Genomic DNA, 26,414 nt, shown 5'->3' with positions numbered 1-26,414 from the left:
GCATGAGCATGGTTGGTTACTGCAAATCGAAAAATCTTTCACGATGGTATTTACCCACCGTTCCAACTCAAACTCCTCATTTTGCACTCCCTTTTAGTTTCCTGATTTCCTCAGAATGAAAAAAAACCTGAAGAAGGGCCGTTGCCAACCCATTGCAATTGCGATTATGTAATTTCCTTTGAGTGCAGTGCACTTCAGCATCAGAGCCCCCCAGAGCCAGAGAAATCCTGCTGATGCATAAAAGATGTCAAAGCTCAAAAACCCTTCAGCAGAATTAATCAGGAAATAATTATGAATCACCACGAGTTCAACATCGAACGGGACGGACACGGTGTGACCGGAAGCCGACAGGTGGCCCGGCCCCGGAAACACTACCGAGGAGGAGGTCAAAAGTGGGATGAGGCTCGTTCGTTCCGTTTCGGGTTGGACCTGTGTGTGTGTGTGTGTGCGCGCGAGTTTGTCCTCCAGCAGCTGGAGGAAGGACGTGAGCGAGTGTCCTGCCACCGTTGCCGTCGTCGTCGTCGTCCCCTGAACTAATGGCGTAACAGCTGAGGTATGACGTAATAGATTCCAGCTTGGAAGGAGGCTGGAACGACCCGCGGAATCGGTTACACAATCGTGAGGCTGGAAAATGAGAGTGCGGGTGGTGAGTTCCGTGAGCTGGGAAAGCGTGACTTTTGCAAAAGAGATTGGGAGAGAGTGAGAGTGAGATGCCAGAAGTCGTGATGGCCAGCGGAGTTGTCCCTCGGAGAAGATTCCACTTGCATAGAGAAGTCGGTTCTATGTGGTCATAGTGAACGCGTTGGTCCTTTCTTCGTCGTGTGCTCTTTTCAGTGTGGTGTGGTTCTCTGGCAGTGCTTTTCTGGTGGAAAATTTAGTGATCCAGCACCGTAAGCCGTAAGAATCCGTTCCGGGGACGATCTCGACCCCACTGGGGGGAATCTACCAGCAAGTCTCCAAACTCGCATCGCACGGAAAAGGATTTCCCTGGAAAAGAAATGCGTGTGGACCTGTGTGTGAGTGCGCGCTCGGAGGACACCATTTTCTACCCCATGCTCTAATGACCTCCAATGGTTTCAGGAAAACTCGGAAAATTGCTAGTCTTCCACCCAAAAAATCACCAAAAATCGATTCAGTTCAAAGTGTGCACTTGATGATCCTCAACGGCGCCAAAGTCCTCCTCGAAAAAAAAAAACCCCAATCGAAGATTTCCCAAACCTCCCCCCTTTCAATCTTCCTGCAATCCGGAACGAGGACATTTCCACCCTCCCGTTTTCCGGTTGTCCCCAATTTCTCCAACAGAGGACGGTTTCCGTCCGTTGTATCTGCAGCGTCGATCGAAGTGGGGGCGCATGCGGTCTGCGGTCCCTTTTTGCGCAACACACACCAAACGCCTTGGAAAAGTCAGTGCTGGAAAATGTGCTCCCGCGCGGATTCTAATGTGTGAGAGTGAGAGAGGAAGAAAGTGCTTGTTTGGTGAGAGCGAGAGCTGAAAATATCCAGTGAGAGAGTGAGTGATTTGAGTGAGTGTGGATTTTCCAGTGGTGCGCTCGCACAGTGGGATCAAACAGAAGTTGACAGCGGTCAAAAGAGACAATATTTATTAGTGGTTGGATGAGAACTGTGCGAAACAGAGAGAGGGAGCGTGAGTGTGTTTGATGAGATCGGAAAGAAGAGAAGAAAAAGGTTGGATGCAGTTTTATGCAATTTTTCCTGTTAAAATTGATTGGACGGATTGAATAGAGGGATTGTCACCGGAAGGTACGGCAATGTAATCGAGTTATGATACAAGGATACAATTTTTGATGACCTCATTGTGAACACTTGAGATAACAGTTGAAAACAACTAACGAAATGCTTCATAGCATCGAAACATGGGTAAATTGCATGACAATTAATGAATTAATACAAGGATGGGACGTGGTTCTATGAATAAGACGAAAGTTGTACTTTTTTATGAATCAACTGTAATTTTGCTGTACTTTGACTACAGCAGATAACCTACAAAATAAGGCTGATGATCAAATTTTAATAATTGATAATCACACTTGCCCGTTGGGACTCTCACGCAAAATCTCAGTTCATTTGAAATGGAATTTTTTGAAAAGCATTTTTCCCAAAGCAAGCATTGCGTTTTATTGGACCTGGTTCGAGCTCAACGACAAAAGGTCCAGCGTAGTTGAAATCAACGGGTTTTCCATGAACACAAAAAACTTTCAAATTTTCCTAAGCATGCTATGAAAGCTTGATGAACACCGGGACGGTCTATACAGAGGTCCAGAATGCTTCAATGATTTATATTCTAAAAAGTGAGTACGTATGGAAAATTATATTGAAGATTTATGGCCTATCTACAATCACTTAGCTTAGAACATCTAAGTAAAGTAGTTACTTAGGAAAGTCTGCAACTTACGTTCGTCATCCACAATCAACTTAGAAAACTTGCTGGGCTGATATACGTTGCTATGCAGTTGTTTGTTTACCTTTGATATGGAAACGTCAACTTACCGTAGATTTTGAAATTTTCCAAACCAAACGTCAGTTTCTAATTTGATTACTTTTCCATTGTAGAAACTCAGATTCATTTCCATTGATTCAAATTCCTAAGCTAAGTGAAATTTTCTAAGCTAAGTGATTGTAGATAGGCCATTAGTCCAGTACAGAAAAGTTAAATATAAATTACTCTTCTGTTTACAATTATTTTAATTAGATATCTGATCCATTACGGTTACGGTTATACCAAAATAATCATATTTTTTTCGTTTTTTTTCGTGACCATTCAGTTACAACACATTAGTGTCCAATAGGATGACAATAAAAAAACGACTTCAGGGATACCCCCTGTTTCAATTCCTCAAGCAAAAATAAGTAACTGTTAAATTTTTTTAGCGGAATCGGTTAAGGTTTAAAGATCATTTTTTATCGATAAAGTTGGTGAAACAAAAACTTTTAATACAAAAACGATTTTTTTAAATTGCTTATGACTCGTCAGGGTTAACTCGAATCATTTTGCCGTCTTCGACATAGTTGGTTGTTATAAAATTTTAATCAAGAATCTCGCACTTGACAATGATCCGACATAATTAACGCCATCTTTTGGTGGAGTTTTGGAATTTTTGCTTTTCCCCATATTTTTTTGCGGTTTATCGCATACAAATTTCAACGATAAAAAAGCGACCCTTATAGTTTTACCGATTTTGCTCAAAATTTGCAGTTACTTATTTTTATCTAAAGAATCGACCCAAGGTGTATCTCTAAAGATTTACAAAATTTTTATTTTTTCTTGTCACCCTAGTGCCCAATCACAATAGGTGACTTTTCACCTCAATTTTAAATACTAGCATTTTCAATTTATTAATACAATATTGTAGCTTTTGCTATTCAGTAATTTCCAATGTAGGCGCACCTACATTTACAAAGGGATTATATACCTTATAACTAACTTATAAACTATATAAAGAGCGGATCAATGCAGCTGAAGACTGCAATGATTTTTTGTCGAAATGCAACAATTATCATACTAGCATAGCACCAATTATCAACTAGCATAGAGCATGAAAATATGTTTATAAATTAACAGTTTATTCTTGAGACAAAGTTAAGAATACCTGTTTATAAGTGGATACGATTATCAAAGAGCAAACCCAAGATATTTCACTTGATCCTCAAACTTTAAAATCACCTCATTCATCATTATAATGTGATGACTTTATGGTTCATGAAATTCAGCCCTTGGTAAATGAGGGAAAACAATACGTTGAGTTTTTGAATCATTTGTCCATTATTTCAAATAAGAATTGAAAATATCCAAGCTTTTTGTAAAATACTTTTGATGACACGAAAGCCTTAGGCGGAGATGCTTGTGCGACAGCAAAACATGATTTCTGACATCCTGAGGGCAAATCAGGCAAGTCAGGAGTAAAAATATTGTATAAAATTGGAACCAAAATGTTACCTTGAGCTTGAGGGACGCCAGGCGTCGCCAGCACGCATTGGTAGTTGATCAGATTTGCTGTTCTGATAACATACCTGTCGAGTGCTATCAGTCAAGTAATTTTGAATAGTTTTCACGATATAAATCGTGAAATTAAACTTTTTCATTTCAAATCTTTATGCCAAACACTGTCATTTGCTTTTTTAAGTCCAAAAGTGTAGCGCCAGTAGAATAGCCCACAGATTTATTGCCACGAATTAAATTTAAAACTCTCAACTACTGATGAGTAATTAAAGGCCCAACGTGAAATCCAAACTGCCCATCAGCGAAAATTGAATTTTAATCAATGTACGATATCATTTTATTAAAAAATGTTCTTTCAAATAATTTACAAATAGATGAAAGCAAACTAATGGGTCGATAGCAAAAAGCTTCAGTTGGATTTTTGTCCGGTTTCAGAATCGGTATTACTTTGGGCAAATCAAAACATTTGTTGAACATTTCGGCCATCTACTTGAAGTCTGGTATTTATTTAATTAAAATGTTAAAAATATCATGCTCACCAGTGACTTACATATTTTTATTTCTTTGATTATAGATTTAATTTCATTCAGATTCTTAAATATTCATATTTCAAAATATATCAAAATATATTTTGGGGTTTGCCCTATTTCCTTCCCTTATAGGCTCACTTCCACTTTTCAGATTTGATCTTCTATAATTGGCTATTGCAATTATCATGGACAGCAAGCATTCATACCTCTACAAGGAGTAGATAATTTGAAATAAATTGATTAAAGGTGTAAATGTTTTAGTTTAGTAATCATCGAATATCAGATTGAGTTTAGTTGGGCAAGTGTAAAAGCCAAGGAAATAAACAATCTCATAAAAACTTAAAAAATCAATCAGATTTTTTTTTATATACTGTTTATTTAAGTTTTGACTGTCGCCTTGTATTCAATAAGGCTGATACACATATTTTTAAAAGTTTTAGTCACTCCCCCCCCCCTCAAAATTGGCCCGAAAAATCAGGGGGCAAAAAAATATTTTTACAATAAAGTTCGAAATTTCAATGAAAATTCAAGTGCAACCCGCTGAATTCAAATTAAAATACATTCTCCTGCGTTTAAAATCATTTTTAGCATGTTTGAGTTTATTAAAAAATCTTAAGATTTTTTGAAAATTTTCGATGCAAAATCTTTTTTTTCGATACAATTTTTGTTTTTGACAGATCTTAGATTTTTTGAAAACTAATGATTGCAAAACAACTGAACTAGTGTAAAATGCATTTTAAAACACTGCTTTCATTTAAATGTGAAGACTATGGCTTGTTATTTAAATTTTTATTTTTTTTTATTTTTTGCCCCCCCCCCCCCCTTGACCTCGGCCAGGGCCGAGGGACAAAAACTTTTTTAAATATTTGCATCGGCCTAACAACGCAAAAACCCGATTTAGTATCACCAGAGGTGAAATAGAGCCATTCTTACAAAATGATGAAAGTCCGAAAAATATATTAGTGCAATCAATTTTTCAGAAACATAATGATACCACCCAGTGAGAATTTGACCTAAAGCTTCGAATCTTTTTAGACTAAACCTCGAATGCATTTTTTTTAAATTTCAGAAGTACATTATGGGTCGCAAGATAATTATATTTAATTTAGAAAAACTTATTGGATTGACATTATTAGATAAACAAATAAATAGGAACTCAGTCTTTAATGTTAGTCTATGATTAGCATGAGCATGAGCATGAGAGATCACCCATGGTTGCCCCTCCGTTGCTGAACAGAACCGTAATATCCTTTCAGCACTACTGATTATATGCTTCGACGATCTAGTGGTTTTTCCCTTATCAACAGCATGTATGAATGCGCTGAAAAGATAAAACACCATGATTGCTAAAGCTAGATCAGTTGCGAATAGGTAACAGTCATTGGCCACCAACGGCGCCCGCCATGTCAGTTTGTAGATCTCGATTTTAAGGGACGGGAATGTTAGTTAGCGCAGGTTGCTACTAGGGCAGCTGATTTACTCTGTGCTTACACCCCACAAGCGCCAGGAACCTGAAAATTTGTTAGTAGGATAAGGTGTTTGGTCAGGATTCACCATAGAAGATGATGATGCGACCCAAAATCATAGTGTTTGTTGAAAGGTATTATGTTTTAATCTCAAGGCAAGCAATCGGATGCTGCGGATGAGTCATTTCCCGTTTATCGGCTGTTAACTTTTAATTGAAATGGATTTATCTTAGACAGCCGGCTGTGGAAAGATAGAACCAAAATTATTTGTAATTAAATGATGAAGAATTTAACAGTCTGACTTTTTAATTGAGATGTTTTTACGAGTTTTACATGATTCATGTTTAGTGGGGTACTGATTAACGAAGCGAACGACGAGTTACGATGTTTATCGAGCTGAAATGGTATGATAAGGTTTTGTTGTTATTGCACACCGACGACGAACGCGAAAAACCCTGCGACCCGACCGAAAGGCATCGCAAATAAGACTGGCTCAATTGTCATCGATGACAACCAGAACCAGCCGCACTTTTACACACATACACGCACGCGAAAAAAACAAAAACACACCGACGACGAACGCGAAAAAACACGACCCGACGGAAAGGCATCGCAAATCAAACTGAGGAAATGGAGAGAAAGAAAATAACATAAAAAATAAAACCTAATCACATAAAACCTACTCACATAAAACCAATCACCCCATGCACACAAATAGCAACACAAAAGAGACGAAAATTATCACGAAAAAACAGAACTGCGCGTCCCAAGAAGCACTGCACTTTTGATGGCATTATTCAATTATTATGCCCAATCACCCCATGCACACAAAGAGCGACACAAAAGAGACGAAAATTATCACAAAAAACTAACTTAATCCACCTATGTGGTTGGAGCCTTCCTCACTCATTACCAACAATGACTGATTTGATGGGGTAATACACAAATTTCATCTATTTTTTAGATTCGGATTAAGAAAGTACATAAATATCACTTAAATGGCCATATCTCGAGACAGGGTTGCCAGATCTTCAATGTTTTGAACTTGTTGGAAAGGTCTTTTGATAACCTATCCAACGATGGGTCGGATGATGGATCCGGACATAGTTTACATACATTTAAGTGAGATCCGGCTACAAAAAAGTACATAAATATCACTTAAATGGGCATATCTCGAGACAGGGTTGCCAGATCTTCAATGTTTTGAACTCGTTGGAAAGGTCTTTTGATAACCTATCCAACGATGGGTCGGATGGTGGATCCAGACATAGTTTACATACATTTAAGTGAGATCCGGCTTCCAAAAAGTACATAAATATCACTTAAATGGCCATATCTCGAGACAGGGTTGCCAGATCTTCAATGTTTTGGACTCGTTGGAAAGGTCTTTTGATAACCTAACCAACGATGGGTCGGATGGTGGATCCGGACATAGTTTACATACATTTAAGTGAGATCCGGCTTCCAAAAGTGCATAAATATCACTTAAGTGGACATATCTCGAAACAGGGTTGCCAGATCTTCAATGTTTTAGACTCGTTGGAAAGGTCTTTTGATAACCTAACCAACGATGGGTCGGATGGTGGATCCGAACATAGTTTACATACATTTAAATGAGACCCGGCTACAAAAAGTACATAAATATCACTTAAGTGGACATATCTCGAGACAGGGTTGCCAGATCTTTAATGTTGTGGACTCGTTGGAAAGGTCTTTTGATAACCTATCCAACGATGGGTTGGATGGTGGATCCGGACATAGTTTACATACATTTAAGTGAGATCCAGATATATGTGAAAACACATTTTTATACATTACTTTTGAACTACTTATCGAAACTTCAATCTTTATAAAACTCGATCTATGGGACCCTTAACCAAGTCGAATGCAACAGGTGCGGGTCAAATCGGTTCAGCCAGTGCCGAGAAACATGAGCTAGTTTGTTGGTCACATACATACATACACACACACATACACACACACATACACACACACATACACACACACATACACACAGACATTTGTTCAGTTTTCGATTCTGAGTCGATATGTATACATGAAGGTGGGTCTACGACGTTTTTATACAAAGTTCATTTTTTGAGCAGGATTATAGCCTTACCTCAGTGAGGAAGGCAAAAACAGGACTGCGCGTCCACCGAAGCACCGCACTTCTGATGGCATTATTCAATTATTATGCCCAATCACCCCATGCACACAAAGAGCGACACAAAAGAGACAAAAATTATCACGAAAAAACAGGACTGCGCGTCCACCGAAGCACCGCACTTCTGATGGCATTATTCAATTATTATGCCCAATCACCCCATGCACACAAAGAGCGACACAAAAGAGACAAAAATTATCACAAAAAAACAGGACTGCGCGTCCACCGAAGCACCGCACTTCTGATGGCATTATTCAATTCAACTTTAATGTTAGTCTATGATTAACTTAAAAACATATGTATCGATATTGCACTTTGACGATCTATTATGAGAAGCCAGAAAGAACACTTTCACGCGCAGCGTAAAACGCGCAAGCGTAAATGTGCTGGCGTTTATGCTTCGACTTGACGACTTGTCGATCTTTCGTGCGAGAACGAGTTGGGACTTCGAATTTGATGTTCAGTATATGATTCTGAATAAAACCATAAAAATACTGGGAAAAATAGGGTGAAAATAAGACGAAAAACACTAATATGGCTATATCGCTGGAAATACATTTTAGAAAAAAATTAAAATTTGGGCCCAAGAAGTTTATGGCGCATGTTTTCGAATGGCTTTTTGTTTGAAACTGAATTTTTTTAGTTTGATAGTGTTATTCTTAAAATAGTCCAAAAAATACCCATAAAAATGGCTTTCACCACATTTACTGGTCGAAAATTGTGAATCGAAAAATAAAATGTTCGTCTCCGACCCCACGGCTACAAATCTGAATTATAAAAAATGTGGGTTTCACGAGCGGTTTTCCAATGATGGAAGACTGACATTTTTAAGAGCGGATACAGACATTGCACTAGTATTTCAGAAAAAAGAGCTCTCAAAAATCAGGCTTCAAGTTCCGGGTTTAGGGCTAAAATTCAATCGAAAGAGCGCATCATAACCTTCAAATTAGTAATAGCAAACCTTAAACCTTTCTTTTGTAAGAAAGGCAAAAAAGAAATTGAAAATTAATGATTTTGAGCACGATCAACAGCTAGGTGGAGCAAGACAATAAAAACCGTTGAGTTAAAGCAAATGGGTCATTCTCCGCCAACTCACACGGCAGTTGCATCAACCCCTCTTCGATTTCCTTGAAATTGTGCTCTAAGGGTAATTTTGGTTCTTGATCACGAATCCGAGTTTCATTTTTTGAAATCTCATGGCGGTGGGGCGGTACGACCCCTTCTATTTGTACTAAAACACGTTTTTCCGGTGACTTGTCGCTCGAAACTGTGAGGAGATAGACATTTCGTCGCCATCGTGCTAACTTGTCGTACGTGCATTTTGGGCCAAATTGAGTTAAGAACGCCATTTTGTGCAGCTCGCAATGCCTCACCTTTTGACCTTCACAGATCCCCAAAATTCGATTTCAATCCTGAGATATTCAACAAAAACCGAAAAAACTCCGTGCATTTTTGTCACTTTACATATGAAAGTAGTTTCAATCTTGTCGTGCTATCTTGTCACTCCATGAAAATTGATGTAAGTGCGACAAAAGGCCAAAGGGATTTCAGGTCAGGATGCGTTTGTCGCACGTACAAGCTAGACTATCGTAAACATTTGTAATTATAACTCGGAACTCCAGCAACCAACTTCAACCAAACTTCGGGACAATGCACAGAATGGTCAGCCAAACAAAACGTGTTTGTTATTGTTTACATTGCGTGCTTTCGTTTTTGTTTATTCAAGGTCAAACATTAAAACGCGTTTTTCTCGGAACGTCAAAATGGCGGGTGCGACAAGATAGCACGACGACGTCGATTTGGTCTCAAAGAGACTTTTGTGTAAAATTGGCGCATTCAAAATAAAAAAAAACGTCTTTTACATATTTTTTTAACAAATAGTGTTTAATTTCCAGTTACTCAACTCTAATCTATCGCAGAGACATGGTTCCTTGAAGTGGAATGATTTGGGTTTTTCGAGCACCATGCTAAGAAGGTTAGGTACTACAGGACCCTTCTTGGATGGGACGCCACAACTCGCTCTCTGTAACAGTATTCCTGATTCCAGTCCAAGCACGCCAATTCGTCATGGCCTAGTGGTTAGCCTTTTTGCTTACCAATCCAAAGGACTGGGGATTGTGTTCCGTCTCGAGTGACTTCGATTTTTCGTTCATATATTCATTATTTAAAATTTCTGTGTTTGAACTCAGAACCATTCGCTTACAAAGTGAACACCGTAACCAGTCAGCCAAGGCCGCTCCTCGTTTAATTTCCCGTTACTCAACTGTAAAAAAAGAACGTAATTCTACTAAGTTTTAGAGTAGACAAGGGGTTGAGGGGTTTGTCATGTATTCTTCGCAAATTATCTGAATTTTACGATTTTTTAAGCTTGATGATATTAATCGTTTTTGGCCAGTTTTTCGAAGTTTTAACCCCTAAAACTCAATCGTATGCTTTTGAAATTATTTTTTTCGGAAGGTTCAGCAATTTTGCAAAAGACTGATTTTTGTCGTTTGTTGTGGCTAAAATGTCCTAAAATGTACGGAATGTACGCAGTTTTTCGCACGGTGTGTCTGTAAGCTCTTCTTAAAGAAAAAAAAAACAACAAAATTTTATGTTAAAAAACGTTGATTTAATTTGTTAAATAAGGTTGTGAATCTTATTAAGTCATTTGCACTTGATTGTAGCATAAAAAGTGGCTAGCATGCTTGCAGCTCGTCATAAAGCGTCTCTAAAATCAATATTTGCACAAACATACCCACTTACACAATACTCACACAATGTCCTACCCCGCCTCGGGCATCAACTAATGAATCACTCCGCGCTCAGGTACAGACATTCGGACGACTTAATCACTCGCTGGCCCTGTCAGGCCATTTCACCAATCCCCCTTTTTCCGTCCCAAAATCGTCCAATTCAGACGAAGTACCGTCCTTCTCCATGCCTTCCACCGATTTCCTCTCACCACAATTCACCATTGGAAAAACTCTCTCACATTCTTTCCGCTCATGAGACTTCTCGCGTGAGAACCTCGCTAGAGCACGCGTTCAGGATCTCTGGAAGAGAGGGTTCTCCCTCTTCTTCTTGAGAGAGAGAGAGAGAGAGCGTGAGAGGGCGAGCGCGTGTGTTATAACTGGCAGACCGTTGAAGGCAACGCGGTTAGTCAGCGCCGATCGCCCACCGGAGTATACGCCGTGAAGTGCTGGAGAGCGGACATCGCGCACGAGTCGAGTTCGCCCCCCAAGTCTGAAGTTGTTGGAGCACTTTTTTTTGGAGGGTGATTGAAAGGAGTTGTAAGGAGGTACGGCGTTGAGGATTTTCTTCGATATTTTTTACTGCTTTTTGGTGAAAATTGTGAAGAGTACAAGGTTTTGTGTGAAAAACTGGAGAAAATCTAAGGATTATAAGACTGTGAAAGATGATTGAAGTTGTGGCAAGGCAGACTTTTTGAGGACTCTGGAAAAGTGAGCAGGAAAATTTGCTGGAAAATGTGTGAGTGAGTGAGTGTGTGTGAGTGTGAAAACAAATTTCCTGGAGAGAGCACGAACGGTTCGAATGTGTGAGTGTGAGGACTTTTCATTACTGGCAGATTGTTACATAAAATTTCGTGGAAATTCTGCGTGAAAATTGCGTGCAGTTGCGAGTTTGGACGACGTGCAAGGACTTTTCACTGGCCAAAGTGTTCCAACCTGGTTTTTTTCTACTTTCAGTCTCGGATGCTGGCTCCGGAAGTGTGAACATAGCTTAAACAAAGAAGAAAAAACGGAAGGTCTCAAAATTTCGAGAGTTCGGTAATACACAGTCAAAAACAAGCAACAACAAAAAAACACATCAAGGGGAAAATTCGGAAAATTTTCTTCTCGCCTAGCTCTTAGTGGTTCATTTTCGGAAAACGCGCCACCGCCAGTGTGTGTGAAAGGGCACAGCCATGGCCGACAAAAAAGTAGCGGAACAATATTACACCCCGCCCGAAAAACTGGGAAAATGGGAAGGATTCAGCAAGTTCCTCTGGAACGGCGAAACGAGCCAATGCATGGGCCGAACTGGCTCCAGTTGGGGTAAGTACCGAAAATTCCCACGTCCAGATGACTCACGACAAAACCCTCGAAGAAAATCGTCCCCCAAAAAATCGTCCTTTCCACCAGGGAAATATCGACGATTTTCCGGAGAGCGGCAGCCATCTTGTTTTTTGCCCACCAACCTCCCTTAGTTGGGGGTGCGCGCCATCTTCTCTCCCACTCTGAACCCGCTTTTCCAGAGAGTTACTCGCGCTCTCTCCCGCTCTTGTTTTGAAGGGGGCGAATCAGGTTAAGGAAAACCACTTTGACTAGCTTTCCTCCTCATCGTCGTCGTCGTCGTCGTCGATGCCATCCTTCAGCATATCCTTGAAAGTTTTCTCTCAAATTTTTAGTTCGCTCTCTTTCTCTGAGAAGCACCACTACCTTTCATACGCGAGGAGAAAACTGATTACATAAATTTTTCGATGAAGTAACATTCGATCTTTTTTCCTAACTTTGGCCTAATGAAATTTGCCCGAATTGGTTGAATTTATCAAATTCCTGTTGCGAATTTCCCCTCCCTTCCAAGAATCTTTCCAAAGGGAAGCAAATTTCTAACCATTTTTGCTCATTTAAAAATCGATACTTAAAGGTGGAACCCGCAATCGTAAATTTCCCCCCTCACCACCCCTATTTCCCCCCTTGTTTCAAATTGAATGACTTTGAATATTAGACATTCAAATTTTAGGACCTACAATCAAACCATTAATTACCCACAAACAAAAATGAATAACAATATTAACCCTTTCGATCAAGAGTAGACCAATCGCAACAACAACAACAACAAGCAGCGAAAAGCAATTTTCCAGTTACATAACCCTTTTTCTGCGGCATTTTTCGCGACGTTCGGACGCAATGGAGAGTGGGGAGTACGGGGGAAAAAATATCGAGAGAAGCTAGGATGGGGATATGTTCTGGCGGGGGCAAAGCTGGGGAACCGGGGAGACAGAACGTAATACACCTTCAAAAACTAGATTGACAACGTTGTCGAACTGTTACTATGCTGCGGAAAAGGGATGGGATTACGTATGAGTAGACGATAGTTGAAGTTTGACATCATTTTGTTTAATTTGTACTGTGAACTCGTTTTAAGCTTAACGACTGTTCAATGACAATCTATTTTAACACAAAAGTAAAAAAGCTACAACAGTAAACTTTTATAGAATGATTGAGAAGTATGCATAAGCTTCATCACAAATAATGTTTCTTCAAATTATGGAACAATACATTAAATCGTTGCGTCAGTATTTTAAACATGATCCTGCTTTGAATGTGCAATAGGGCGTCCCAAAAAAATTAAAAGTTGTCAAATCTTTGGTGCTCACCCCTAGAACGATAGGATGTCGGGAACAATGGTTTCATACAACACAAAATTCGAGCATTTTCGAGTATTTTTCAGAAATGCGCGTAACAATCATACTAACGTTATTCAAATGTGGTCGCCTAGAGCTTCAAGTTATAGCTTAATGTCCCCTGAACAAATTCCTGTACAGACATAGTCCATAAAAACTTGTGTTTGAGCATAGCAGAACGTTTTAGGGAGAAAAAAATTGTATTTTTTTGCTTAAAAAAAATCCAGAATCACTCCCCAAAACGAGTCAAAAAAAATTGTAGCCAAAACTAATGCATTCAGCTTATTGGAAATTTTACAGAGATCATTTTGCCTTTTTTAACGTTAAAGTTATGTCCACGCAAAGCCGAGATATTTGCATTTTAGTGAACAAAAAGTGACGAATTTTCAAAATTCTTAGTGTATATGCGTTTTTAGCATTGAACATGGGCAACCATGATTACAAACGAGAAGGCATATATTTTGGATCTTATTATTTCGCTAAAAAACGATATTTGTTGATAAAATTTCATGAAAAAATTAGATTTTCTCACAATGTGACGTAATATATAATATAATAAATATTATGTGTTTTTGAAACGTAGTTAAAAAAAATCTCCAAATTTACCGGCATTTTCAGTAAAACATATTTCATGTAAAATGTGAAAGCTTTTGATTCGAAGCACGAAAGATAAAGTTTAAAATGCAATATAAATCGTTATTTTATAAACAACACTTTTATCAAATTTCATGCAAACATTTTTTAAATTTTACCTAAAAATTATACGGATTTTATACGGAGCTTATAAAATTAGTTAACTTAATATTAACATTGATTTTTTTTTCTAAAAACTATATCAACGACCTTAGTGATAAAAATAAAGTTTGAACGTTATTGAAAAAAACTTTTTTTTTTAAATTCCCTGCCAGACGGTAATAACAAAATTCATGCCATTTGAATAACAAATACTGTTAAAATAACAGTTGACAGTTGATTAACAGTTTATGTTATCATAACAAAATTTGTTACTGGTCTGATATTGGTTGAAAGCCAAAACAACATGGGAATAACATTTTTTGCTATGGAAGAATACCGCCAACTGTTATTGGGATAATCGGATTAGCTGTTAAAATAACAAAAATTAATAACAAAGATTTGTTCGAAGAATAACTAAAAATGTTATGAGTCTGTTATTACAATAACAATCCAATAACAAAAAATTCATAACGACGAATAACAAATCCTGTTACAAATAACATAAAATGTTATTGGCCTAGTATTTTCAAATATACAAAAATGTTATTCCCAAGTTATTTCTGTCTGCTCGGGATGTGCATGGACTTTGTACGGCCATGTTTTAAAAATGAAAATCTTGATACAAACCATACCAGTTAGAAAATATTCCAAAAATAAATTGAAATACTATCAATGTCACCCTGATTTACGGTATTAAATATCAACATAATCAAATCATTGCCGAGAAACAGCTTGCCAAAAATAAAAGCTTAGAATTCGTTCAGGACAGGACAGGACAGGAAAACAGGATTTTTTAAAAACTCGTTCTATCAAAGGTTTTAGTCAAGACCTGGAACAAGATGATTATTAAAAAATCCGACAGATTTTTAACGTTTTTTATGGGTTATAACAAGCATTTCCTTAGCTTGTTATACTTGCCCCACTTTCCCCTATATTTTGCTTGGGTCTGATAAGTTTTGATAAGTGGTTTCAGAGAATTGTATTTTCTTGTAACAAATATCAGAAAATAACAGAAGTTACAGAATCATTTTTTAAGTTAAGCCATTAATGTAACTAATTTTAGATATTTAAAACGTGAAATTACATTACACAATTTTCTGTATTAATTCCTTTTAGTACATACAAGTAAGCCAATTACTTTTATGATAAAAAATAGAAATGTGTTCGTTACATATAATAAGACGCTCTAGTTCAAGAAAAATATTACAGTCGGCTCTCTGGTTGTCAATATCCAAGGGACCGTCGAGAAAAAGAAGCCCCAGTTTGCAGAACGATGCAAAATGAAGACTCGATTGAAATTTGTTTTTTCTTGCCAACCAGCTATGGGAGAGAATCATGGCAACGTCCAGCAAACAAAAACAAAGAAATGTCAATCACCCTGCATAGTTTCGTAAATCAAAAAAATGTCTATGCAAACCATGAGAAAGTGAAATTATTGACAACCGGAATAAATGTTTAAAGCAAATAGAATCCAAGTGACCGTCGAGGAAGAGATCCTTCAAGCAAGAGAAAATATCGAGGAATAAAGGCAATTGAAGTATGCAATTTGAAGGGACTGAAGAATTCATCGGTAAATGGACCAATATTGATATCGAGAAGATCGACAGCCAGAGAGTCGAATGTATACAATTGGATTTTTTTGTCCTTTTGTTCAACTCAAATTTGTGCAACAACTAACGCAAAAGTTCAATTGTAGGCTTTTAGGATACTTAAAAAATCCCTTCAACCAGCACGTGTCGCACGACCTCCCATTCGTCATAATCTCAGTTCAAAGTTCTAAGTTGCACGCTTGAAAAAAAGTACCGATCCTCACCCTTGCTGATCGGTAACGACTATCGTTGAACTTGACCAGCCTTTGCTGCTGCCAGGGGACCAGTTCAACTGGTTTTTCAACAACTTGGGAGCTTTCTCGTTTTGCTGCATGCAAATCTATTTACCCTGTGCTGTCACTATTTATTCTAGCACTGCAAAGCTGTACCAACCAATTGGCGCTGTCTGTCTGGTATGCTGAACAAACTGGGATCGACTCCTAGGTGAATTCTATTGAGTTGAGTAAAATAATCTTGGAAAGCATAACTTGCAAGTTCAGATAATACTTCGGGTTACTTTTCAATAACATTTCATTAATTAAATTTAGCTTTAACATTTTATTGAAACAATTAAACTGACAATTATTTGCATAATAATTCTCTTGAGAACACACATGCTTAATAGCCATCACACACGGTCAACGAGTCGTGTCGAGTCTTAACCACGAAATAAATTTGTCGCTTTTAATTGAGGCGAATTGAAATTCAATGCTGGACGGCTGGTGGTGGTGCGCCGCCGTCTTCTAGTAGAGTCTACCCGGCAACAACACGCGCCAAGTGGGACAAAGTCATAAATTTCTCGGAACGCCACCAGAAGTTTGCCACGGAAAGGATGACTTCATAACGACGGTGGTGGTTTTTGGAGGAGAGTTGTGCGGAACTTTAAGATTATGTAATTATTAAGAACAAGACATTTGTTACAAATGTTTTTTTTGCAGAAATATTTGATAAAATAAGGAAAAATGCTCCTGGCACTATTTACATATTTTAAGGTGTGTCTGCCAGTAGTCGCCACCTTTAGTTTTACGATCGATTCAACCAAAGTGCTTTTGCAATATAGTTGTTTACCGTTCATCAAGTCGTAAAAACATCACCATAAGGCTCCCGTTTTGGATCTATGCCCACGTGGAAAACTTTTTCCCCGACCCCCCTCCCCCACCGCTCAGTTATGTAACGAAAATCGACGACGAACGCTTTCCCACCCGCAGCGAAAAATTGTGGAACTTCTTTTCCACGAACCCGAGAAGGCATCAGGCTTAGGCAGGGAGCAGGGAAAGGAAAATCGATATCAGGAAAAAAAGAAGCACAAAGTCTTGGGTGTTGGTGGACTTAACATGAGTTTTTTTTCTCTGAACAACCTGGTGTATTGCCGAATGCGTGTTCTAATGCCATTAGTGTGCATCAAAGGGCAACCGGAAAACTGGGCTTAGGGGTGGAGGTACTTAGTGGAGTAAAGTGTGTCCCCGCAACATGTTCAGTCTGCAATGCGTGCTTTCTAAGCAGGGAGAGAAAATTGAGCCAGGTGGTAACTGAACCGTCTGGATCGATAAAAGGATAATTTGAGCATGATAATTTATAATCACATTAATTTTGATTGTCATTAATAGTATGATAAGTTTTACAGATTTATCAATAACATAATGAGTTTGAGATAGTTTTGGACACAAATAGAGGAATTTCAGTTAGAATTTAGCAACTAATAATCGAGATTATAATTTGTAAAATATTCGATTTTCATACATCTTTTAGCTAACAGTTCATGACCATGCCCAAGCGCATTCAATCATTTATAGATAGAATATGCATAAAAAAGTAAAACTTAAGTGCATTTACTTTTTACCAAATTTATCAAAATTGGACAAAAAATATGCGTAAAAAAACAAGCATCTCAAAAGTTTAGTAACCAGATATTTTAAGACTAAATCGTGAAATGATAGATTTTTTTTTAAAGATTCAGCACATCATGCAAATTTAAGTTTGCAATCATCACTTTAGCTGAAATTAGGCAACGAAACAAAATCATTGCTGAAAAATCAGTAAACAGCAAGGTAAGCTGTAAATCTGTAAAACTGATATGTCACTTATGACTAGGGTTAGTGAAATTTCACGATTTCGCGGACAGCGTGAAATCCGTGAAAATTGGCTTTTTCCGCGAAATTCCGTGAAATTTTATGCTTGTGTGAAACTGTAACGATTTTTCTCAAAATGATTTATCAAGTTCAAATAGGAATAAACAAAATCTTATGAACTACTGTAGAATCAAACGAATGAATACCCTTGTTTAATTACTAATATAGTGTTAGCGTTTTTTGACGTATTCGTGGACGACGTGACATTCTTGAAATTTATCAATTTTCTCGAAACATTTTTTTTTTGAAAATAACAACATAATGAATATTTTACCCATACAGACAATTCAAGTAAATTTTATTAGTTTTCAATTGGAAAGGTTAATATGAACCATTTGATGAATTCATCATATTTTTCATTTTTTTACTAACTAAGTTTAGTAATATTTTCATTTCCTGTTATAAAAACATTACAGATTTTTTTCTGTTTCCTGGTTAATTTTAACGATATTTAATTATTTGGGTGGACGATTCCCGTGAAAGATAAAATACTACTTTTTGTTTTTATTTAAAATTAAAATGTCGGTTTCGTATCAAATTATATTATTTTTGCCTTTTGATTTAAAATTTGAATTTTGAAAAAGGAGATAAAAATGTTAATGTGCCAAATTTTGCAAAAAAAATCAAATTAATTTACTCATTTTTTACTGGACAAGTTCTTGCTTTGATATGAAATTCAATTAAGTAAAGCAAATCAGCGAAAACTTTTTGATTTTATTAGTCGAATATTCAAAAAAGCAGTACAATAAATGAGACTACGAATGTCCTAGATTTTATTTCAAAATGTATGTAGAGTAGAGCCCACCCATATACTAGATGGAATCTTTATTGAAAATTTGGAGATTTTTTGTGTCACCTTCCAATTTATTAAAGATTTTTTAGTTTATTGAAGAATAATATATATTGAAGCATAAAAAGTAGTTTCTGTGATTTAAACATAAGATTTTCAGAGTTATTTTAACATTTTTATCGTTCCGTGAAATTTGCGTGATTTGCGTTTTGAAATTGAGGTCCCCATGAAATTTGCAATTTTCGAGCGTGAAAAATCACTAAGCCTACTTATGACTTACTGTTTGGATGCTGCGGAGCGAAAATCAACTTTTAATATGTTGTGATATCAAAAACAAATAACTCGATGCTAATCAGAGGTTTTTCATAGAATTTGGTATAAAATGGCATAAAAATCATGATAATTGAAAAATCAGCTACGTCCTGTTAAACTGACAAAAAATGTTACTGAAGTTTCAGCTAAATAAACTGACTGCTGAAATTTCAAATGTTTTGACAACCGTTTATTGAAATTTTAATTAATCAAAATAACAAATATCTATGAGCTGAGAATTCAGTAAAATATAAATTGTCGTTTACTGAAATTTCAGTTTATAAAAATCTAGTAAAACTATACTGAATTACGGCGAAAGAAAATTTCGCGTGTTATTAAACATTTATCAGATTGCAACAGAACCTAATAAACATCTGTAAAGAAAGTCATTTTCGATCTGACCAAGATCAACTCACAAATGATTAATTTCAAAAAAAAAATTGTTCATTTACTCGTCCTTCGGATGCTCACAACTCCAGAAAGTTGGTTTGACCCAGGGAAAAGCAATTTACGTCATCTTTTTTTTCATTTTTGTGCAAAGTGCAAAGTGATTCTAAACCTCTACAACCCAACCCCGCCTTAAGGTGGCCTTCGATCTGAAAATTCGGCAAAAAATCAATTTTCAACAAATTTTTGATCTTTAAAAACCCTAGGAAAGAACTCTTCAAATTTAAGAAAAATTTTGGGTTGGAAGTTTGGCTCGTTTTATGTAATTTTGTCAATGTTTTGAAAAATTTGTATTTTTTTGTGAATCTTTCCTTTTTTTCATTTCCTATATTTTATGTGAAAATAGGTAGGCAGTAATTTGTGTTACGTCACAGACTGTGTCTCTACGCATTTTTGTTGCAATTCAAATGATAATTGTATCTTTCTTCACAAAAAAATGAGGGGCGAGTAAAAAGTTGAAAAAGGTGCTGTTAAACCTCAAAATACCAAAAAGGTAACAAGTGGTGATAGGAGGTGGTAATGTAAGCCTAATACTAACAGAAACAAACATAATCTAAACAAGATTAATGCAAATAAAAGTATTAAAAATTTTACACTTAAAACATAAAACATGAGAAGTAAAGCTTTTCTTAGAACAAATTTGCTACAAATGATCTTCAGAACACGAAAAAAAAAGACTTAGAATAAACTTTTGGGCATTAGAGGTTCAACAAAACCATTTTTTTTTGCAATTCCGTCGTGTAAATATTTACTTTTCTTTCTTTTCTGTACAAACAATAACATAATCAAATAGTAACCCTTTTTCAAAACAAATGCTGAAAAGTTCTACTTTTCAGTACTAAAATGGATGCCGACATGTTTTATTACTCAGCACTTGTTTGGAAAAGTTATACTTTTCAACATATTTTTTTTATTTTAGCGATTTATTGACTCAATGCATGGACATTTGTTTCATAATTCTGTTCAAATGGTGCTTTTCGGAATGCAAAAAACGTTGTATGGAACTCATTGCGAAATTGATTTTTTTGCAATTCCGTCGTGAAACTACTTACTTTTCCTGTCATTCTTGAACGACGAAATAGCCTACTTTTCTGTACCAAAAATAACAGAATCGAATAGCAACACTTTTCAAAATAAATGCTGAAAAGTTCTACTTTTCAGCACTCAAATGGGTGCTGAAAAGTTGAACTTTTCAGCACTTGTTTCAAAAAGTAACACTTTTCACCATTTTTTTGATTTAAACGATTTATTGACAAAATACTTGAAAATTTGACATAAAATTTCACTCAGTGTGTGTTTTTTGGAATTTCAAAAAATGTTGTATGGAACTCTTTGCAAAACTTGATTTTTTCAGCACTTTTCGTATTTATCCAACTCGGTGAACCTCGTTGAATAAATGTACTACTCGTGCTGAAAAAAAATTTCTTTTGCAACTTGGTGCATAAACGAATATTTCCAAACAAGCTCTGCATACAAAAAAGTTTAATCGGGTTAGTATTGAAAAGTATGGTTGAATTATTTCTTTTTTTTTGTTGCTACCATTTTTTCAGACACTTGAATTGTCCACATTCCTTGATGTGTTGCAAACATTTTTTATTTACTGAGAAAATGGTACGGCGTAAATGTATTCTTAATTTTTTTTATTGACTTTTAGCGTTCATTCAAATATTTCTCAGCTTGATTATTAACATTTACATTTTGAATTCACATGAATAATATTTCTGATTTTGATTTCTGATATCACATATAATGTCATAGTAAATCTACATCAGAGATGTTGACAAGTTTGCGTCAGAAAAAATGTGTAAGTTTAACATAACATCAAAATAGAAGAACCATCAATTTTTGAACAACAGTCTGAATAGGGACAGCAGTTTTTAGAGCATCCAGAAGCTTCTTATATAGAAACCGATTTACCGATGCTTTTATATGTCTATTTTGATCACAGCCAATACAAATGTCAAAATATTGTGTTAAAACATATTTTTATAAAAAACGGACGTAACAATTCACCCCATGTGTCCCGATTCTCTCTAAATGATGGTATTTTTTATTCAAGCAAATTTAAACTTTTTTTTTAACTGTGTCCAACACATGAGATTTCCCCTTACATAGCTTCCGTATAACTGAACAATTCTAGCCTGCAATTGTCGCAAAAAATGTAAAAGTGATGGCTTACATCATATTGGATAGGCGTTTTGCATGTTGGAACTTCGTTTTGACAAATAAAAAGTAAAAAACCAAAACATGGGAATTAAATATAAAATAGATTTATCATTTTTGACTTGTATCTTCAAAGTATTGGTCCTCCACTGAGGGTTCAATTTCGTTTCATTCAGCTTGTCAATTTCGATTGCGTTCGCGTTCGTGATACAATCCAAAATTCGCCAGCTTGACCAGCGTTTTTATCGCCACGAAGGTATTAATATTAAACAGCTGTTTTATTTAGCGATTCAATGCTCCTCGATCGGATACTGAAGTTGCCGTTGAATGAATACACACACGTACACAGCACACTCATGTTTTATGTGTTTTATTTTATTTTGCCAATGTTCGTTTTCGTTCCGAAGGTTAGTAGACATATTCCAAACTACTCCATCATACTTCACCAGGGGGCGAGGAAACGGAAATGGAAGCTATTTTTAGTGCGTGAAGGCGCAGGCGCTTCCAAGTGCTTTTTTTTGTTGGTGAATGTCTGTGCTCGACCAACACCTTTTGCCAAAAACGGTACATCTGCAGCGAAATTCGATGCCTCCACAAGAATGTCACCAAGATATTTCGAAACGACCAAACGGACTTTTTCAGCGAACGTCGTGTGTCTTCAAGAAAAGCGAATTTGGAAGTGGTGGTAAAGTGTTAGTGTGAAAATTGTTGTCAGAGTATTGACGATGGAGGAGGAAAATTGGAAAAACTCATTAAAATTTAAATTTTTCGATCGTTATAACCGTTTGCGCTGGTTCCAAGCGTCGTCGTTCCAAAAGAGATGTGATCTAATTTTCGGCTGAGAACCTGCTTGATGGGGCAAGAAACCGGTCCCCTCAAAAATATGTGGGGGCGGTAGCGATATCCATTACGAGCTCAGAACATTTATTCCGAATATATTGGCAATGTGGTGGTGGTGCTATCAGAACGCACACACTCGCTTGTGCTTGCGGTGTGAATGTTTAGATAAATGATATTTTAATTGGATATGCGGACCAACTGGGGCGCGAAAAAGTGCTCGTACTACGACAATGAACTTGAAAGAGCACGCTTTATTAATCGCGGTACTTGCTATGCTAGGCACGTGAATCTTGAGGTTATGACACATGGGATACGATAAAATATATGAAATTGATGAAAGCCATTGACTTCATCTAGTTTATTTATAAAATACGAAGTGTTTCAAATTTGATGGAAAAAACTACAAAGTTTCCCATAATAGAATACCACCTTCAGTTGTCATTAATAATTTTATTATGACTATTTCAGTCAATGACTTCGAGATCATTCTCCAAACACATGGTCATTCATTGGAAATTTATTGTTTAGGTTAGATTTAAATGACAATTATTTAAGTTGCCCATTGTTTTTCATCCTTCCAAACTCAAGCACTTCAAGTTGAAGCTAACCAAAATCTGGGAGTTCTTTTTATCCTCATGAAAAGTCAAACACATAAGCATTTTTTCACAAATAGAATGAGACGATAAATAATATCACTAAAATCTCCCTGTAAACTTTCAAAACCACAACTGCACGTGTCACAATTATTCCATTTATGACACAATGCGATAATTATTACCAGGTCGTTCAATATCATAGAGTTCTCCTCTCCCAAACGGCCCTGCGATAATATCCCAATGAGTTGCTAAACACATTGCGCATTACGTCGCAAAGCCGACAGATCAGCCTCGATGTCGGTGTCGCTAATGACTTTGTTTATGACTTTTTTTTTCTCTCTGCGCAAACAGGGAAAAATCCGCCCTCGAAGCGCCAATTTTAACGGCTCGCAGAAACAAAAAGTAAAACAACAAAAGGAGGGTGGAGAAAAGTTGCACCCCATCCCCAAGAGTTGACTGATTAGGATCATTAACGGGGGAAAATTCCTCGCAGCTGAGGCGGTTTTGCGACTGTTTATTGCGAAATATTGTTAGCACTTGCTAGGTGACACCTGGGACACGACTTGAGGGTTTTTTTTTAAAAAGAATTCCAGACAGGGGATAAATATAGTGATCACGATGTTGATTCTACTGAAATAAACTAGAAAAATTAAAACGACTTTAAGCTATAGAAAGATTTGTACACCAAAAGCAGTGCAGCATCCATTTGAGAGGAAACGTCTACCGTTTGGGAGTACAAAGGTTCAATGAAAGAACAGAGTGCATAAAACAAACAATTTTAGTTTTAATCCATGCAAAGGAATCTGATCTTCTACAACGGAGCAGTAACCAAATTAGAGACTTGCCGCATGGTTTGGAAAATTTCCAAATTCTATGATAGGTTGACGTTTCCATATCTAAGCAACAAGGTTGTTGATCGATAAAATTATCGTCTAACGATAACGATAATCTATCGTTACCGTTTTTGTTATTACGATAATTGTATCGGCCATAATATTATCGCCGATAATTGACGATAACTCATTTTTAAAATCATTTTGAAATCGACTTAACTCAACCATATCATGTTAAATTTTCAATATTTCACTAAAATATATTTTTGGAAATTTGAGATAGTTTAAAATTTAAAATACTCCAAATTGTTCACAAAATAGCGTTTTTTTATTCGAAAGTACTAACATTTTCATAATTTGCAATATGAGTATTAAACGCAACGAAATTTTAGGTACTTTTTCACTTTTTATGGTCCTTCTTAAATACTAACTTTTTCACAAAATACCAGCTTTTTCCGAAAATATCCAAAATTTGAAAATTTGCAACATAGATATCAAACGAAGCGAGTTTTTTGCTTTCCTCGCATTACTGAGGAAAGGCTATAAAATCACTCGAAAAATGAACTTCTCAATTAAACCTTAAACCGATTTTGATGAAACTTTCAGCGTTTGTTGGTCTACAAAAAATATGAACTCATGCCAAATATGAGCCCTCTACGATACGAGGAAGTGAGGTAGAATATCAATTCAAAATTTTGCAAAAATGTTCAAAAATAATAGGCCAAATTTTTAAAACTCTCATAACTCAAGTTTGGCAATACGTAAACCTGCTCGCTTGTTTTCATTTGAAAGGTCTTTACATGCACTACAACTTCGACTTTGAATAACATCTGTCGGATACTTACCTCCAGAGATATTTACTAATTACTGAAAAGTCATGATTTTTTAAAAAATTGTCGTATCTTTCTTTAAAACGGAGATACCACCATACCCTATGTGGCAAAATTGAGGCATGGCTAGTACTCTAAGTCTACAATAATAACTTTTTGGTATCTCAGATTTTGGTAAAAAAAATCGATAATTCTTTGAAAATCCTTTTTTTTTAATTAAATTTTACAATTCCATCAAACCCAAAACAATGTTTCGATATGAAATCGTTCTTGTTGAGTCTCAATTTTATCACCGAATATGTTTATACGCTGGAGATGTTAAATATGGCATAATTTGACATATCTTTAAGCTTTTTATGCCAAGCTTATTCCAATAACTGAATTGAAAAAATCAAGAAAAAATAAAAAAAAAAATGCTTGTGAATACAAGCTTAAACTATTTAAAAAAACTATTATCTTTATTGCTGTTGTAACAAGCAATGCATTCGAAAAGAGATGCTGTAACTGGAGAAAAAGAGTTTTCCACACAAAAATATATTACTACAGAGCAAATTAAATCACTATTTGCTAGATTTGCAATGCTCTACAAACAAAACATACTGAAATTGTCTGATGTACGTGATGAACACATCCAAATGATTGAAAATTCTGATGATTTATACACGGTGAATTGAAATATTTCTTTATATGGTAATATTAATAACATCTATTCAAAACTATTGAATTATATATATATATATATATATATATATATATATATATATATATATATATATATATATATATATATATATATATATATATATATATATATATATATCAAACATTTCATTAGGGCACAAAACCAAAAAGTAAACATTCGGGATTATTCCACTATTCCATTCATTAGTACACTCCCTAAATGCCCTCCAAGAATCAGATTGATAACAAACAATTTCCTAATTTTTCAAAAACACAAAAGGGCACATAACCATGTTCACTGCAAACCAAAAAAAAAGTTCAAATGTGCCCTTTTATTTTCCGTTAGGTTCTCGTACTTGAGGAACTTTTTGTGTCATAATGTGAACTTTTCATACATTCTTAACACTAATTCACTTCAAAAAAAAAGTTTGGTTTACTTTTCCCCAAGGATTTCTGCAGAGAAAAACTTCGTCAAAAAACAATATTTTAAATAGTCCCGCGGCTGCTGTTCAGTACACTTTTGAAGAATTTTTATGTTTCACATACATTATCTACACCATTCAATCACAAAACTTCACCAATAATCAAAATTTCTACTGAATTACTCATTATTTCTAACTATCAGCGCTTCAGTGCCCTTTCAGCTCTCTTCGAAATTACATTTAGAAAGGGCCCATTATAAACAACAGTTGGAAAGTTAAAAGGGCCCAATAACGGAAAAAAATTAAATTATGAGTTTAATTGCGAAAAACAACAAAAATTAAAGAGCATTTAAGCAGAGTTGAGGATAATGATGTGTTTTATCGTATCATCAGTAAAAGTACCATCATTTAAGCTTATTTTTTAAATAGGAATTGAAACAAGTTGTCCACTTTTTGCAAGCGATTTTCTCGAATCGCGGTTTTTGGTTTTGTGCCCTAATGAAATGTTTGGCTCGATATATCATATTTTTTTCAGGAAAC

At 36.1% G+C, this 26,414-nt stretch overlaps 1 protein-coding gene across 2 annotated transcripts in view; it reads left to right on the top strand.

Annotated features, from left to right (window-relative positions):
- Positions 1 to 739: 739 nt before the first annotated feature.
- LOC6044449 (sodium/potassium-transporting ATPase subunit beta-2) overlaps positions 740 to 26,414 on the top strand; it is a 65,293-nt gene continuing 39,618 nt past the window's right edge. Inside the window, exons 1-2 of one of the 2 annotated variants that reach the window (XM_038255814.1) lie at positions 740 to 897; positions 11,808 to 12,155. In XM_038255814.1, coding sequence (XP_038111742.1) covers positions 12,026 to 12,155 — 130 coding nt within the window. In that variant the 5' untranslated portion in view covers positions 740 to 897; positions 11,808 to 12,025. Of the gene's footprint in view, positions 898 to 11,241; positions 11,399 to 11,807; positions 12,156 to 26,414 lie in introns of those variants that run through there. The other variant, XM_038255815.1, reaches the window with a different exon arrangement.

This window comes from Culex quinquefasciatus, chromosome 2 (genome assembly GCF_015732765.1).
Source record: "Culex quinquefasciatus strain JHB chromosome 2, VPISU_Cqui_1.0_pri_paternal, whole genome shotgun sequence".
NCBI classification, from domain to species: Eukaryota; Metazoa; Arthropoda; class Insecta; order Diptera; family Culicidae; genus Culex; species Culex quinquefasciatus.
The sequence above is the reverse complement of the archived record's forward strand: the minus strand, read 5'-3'. Positions and strand labels throughout refer to the sequence as shown.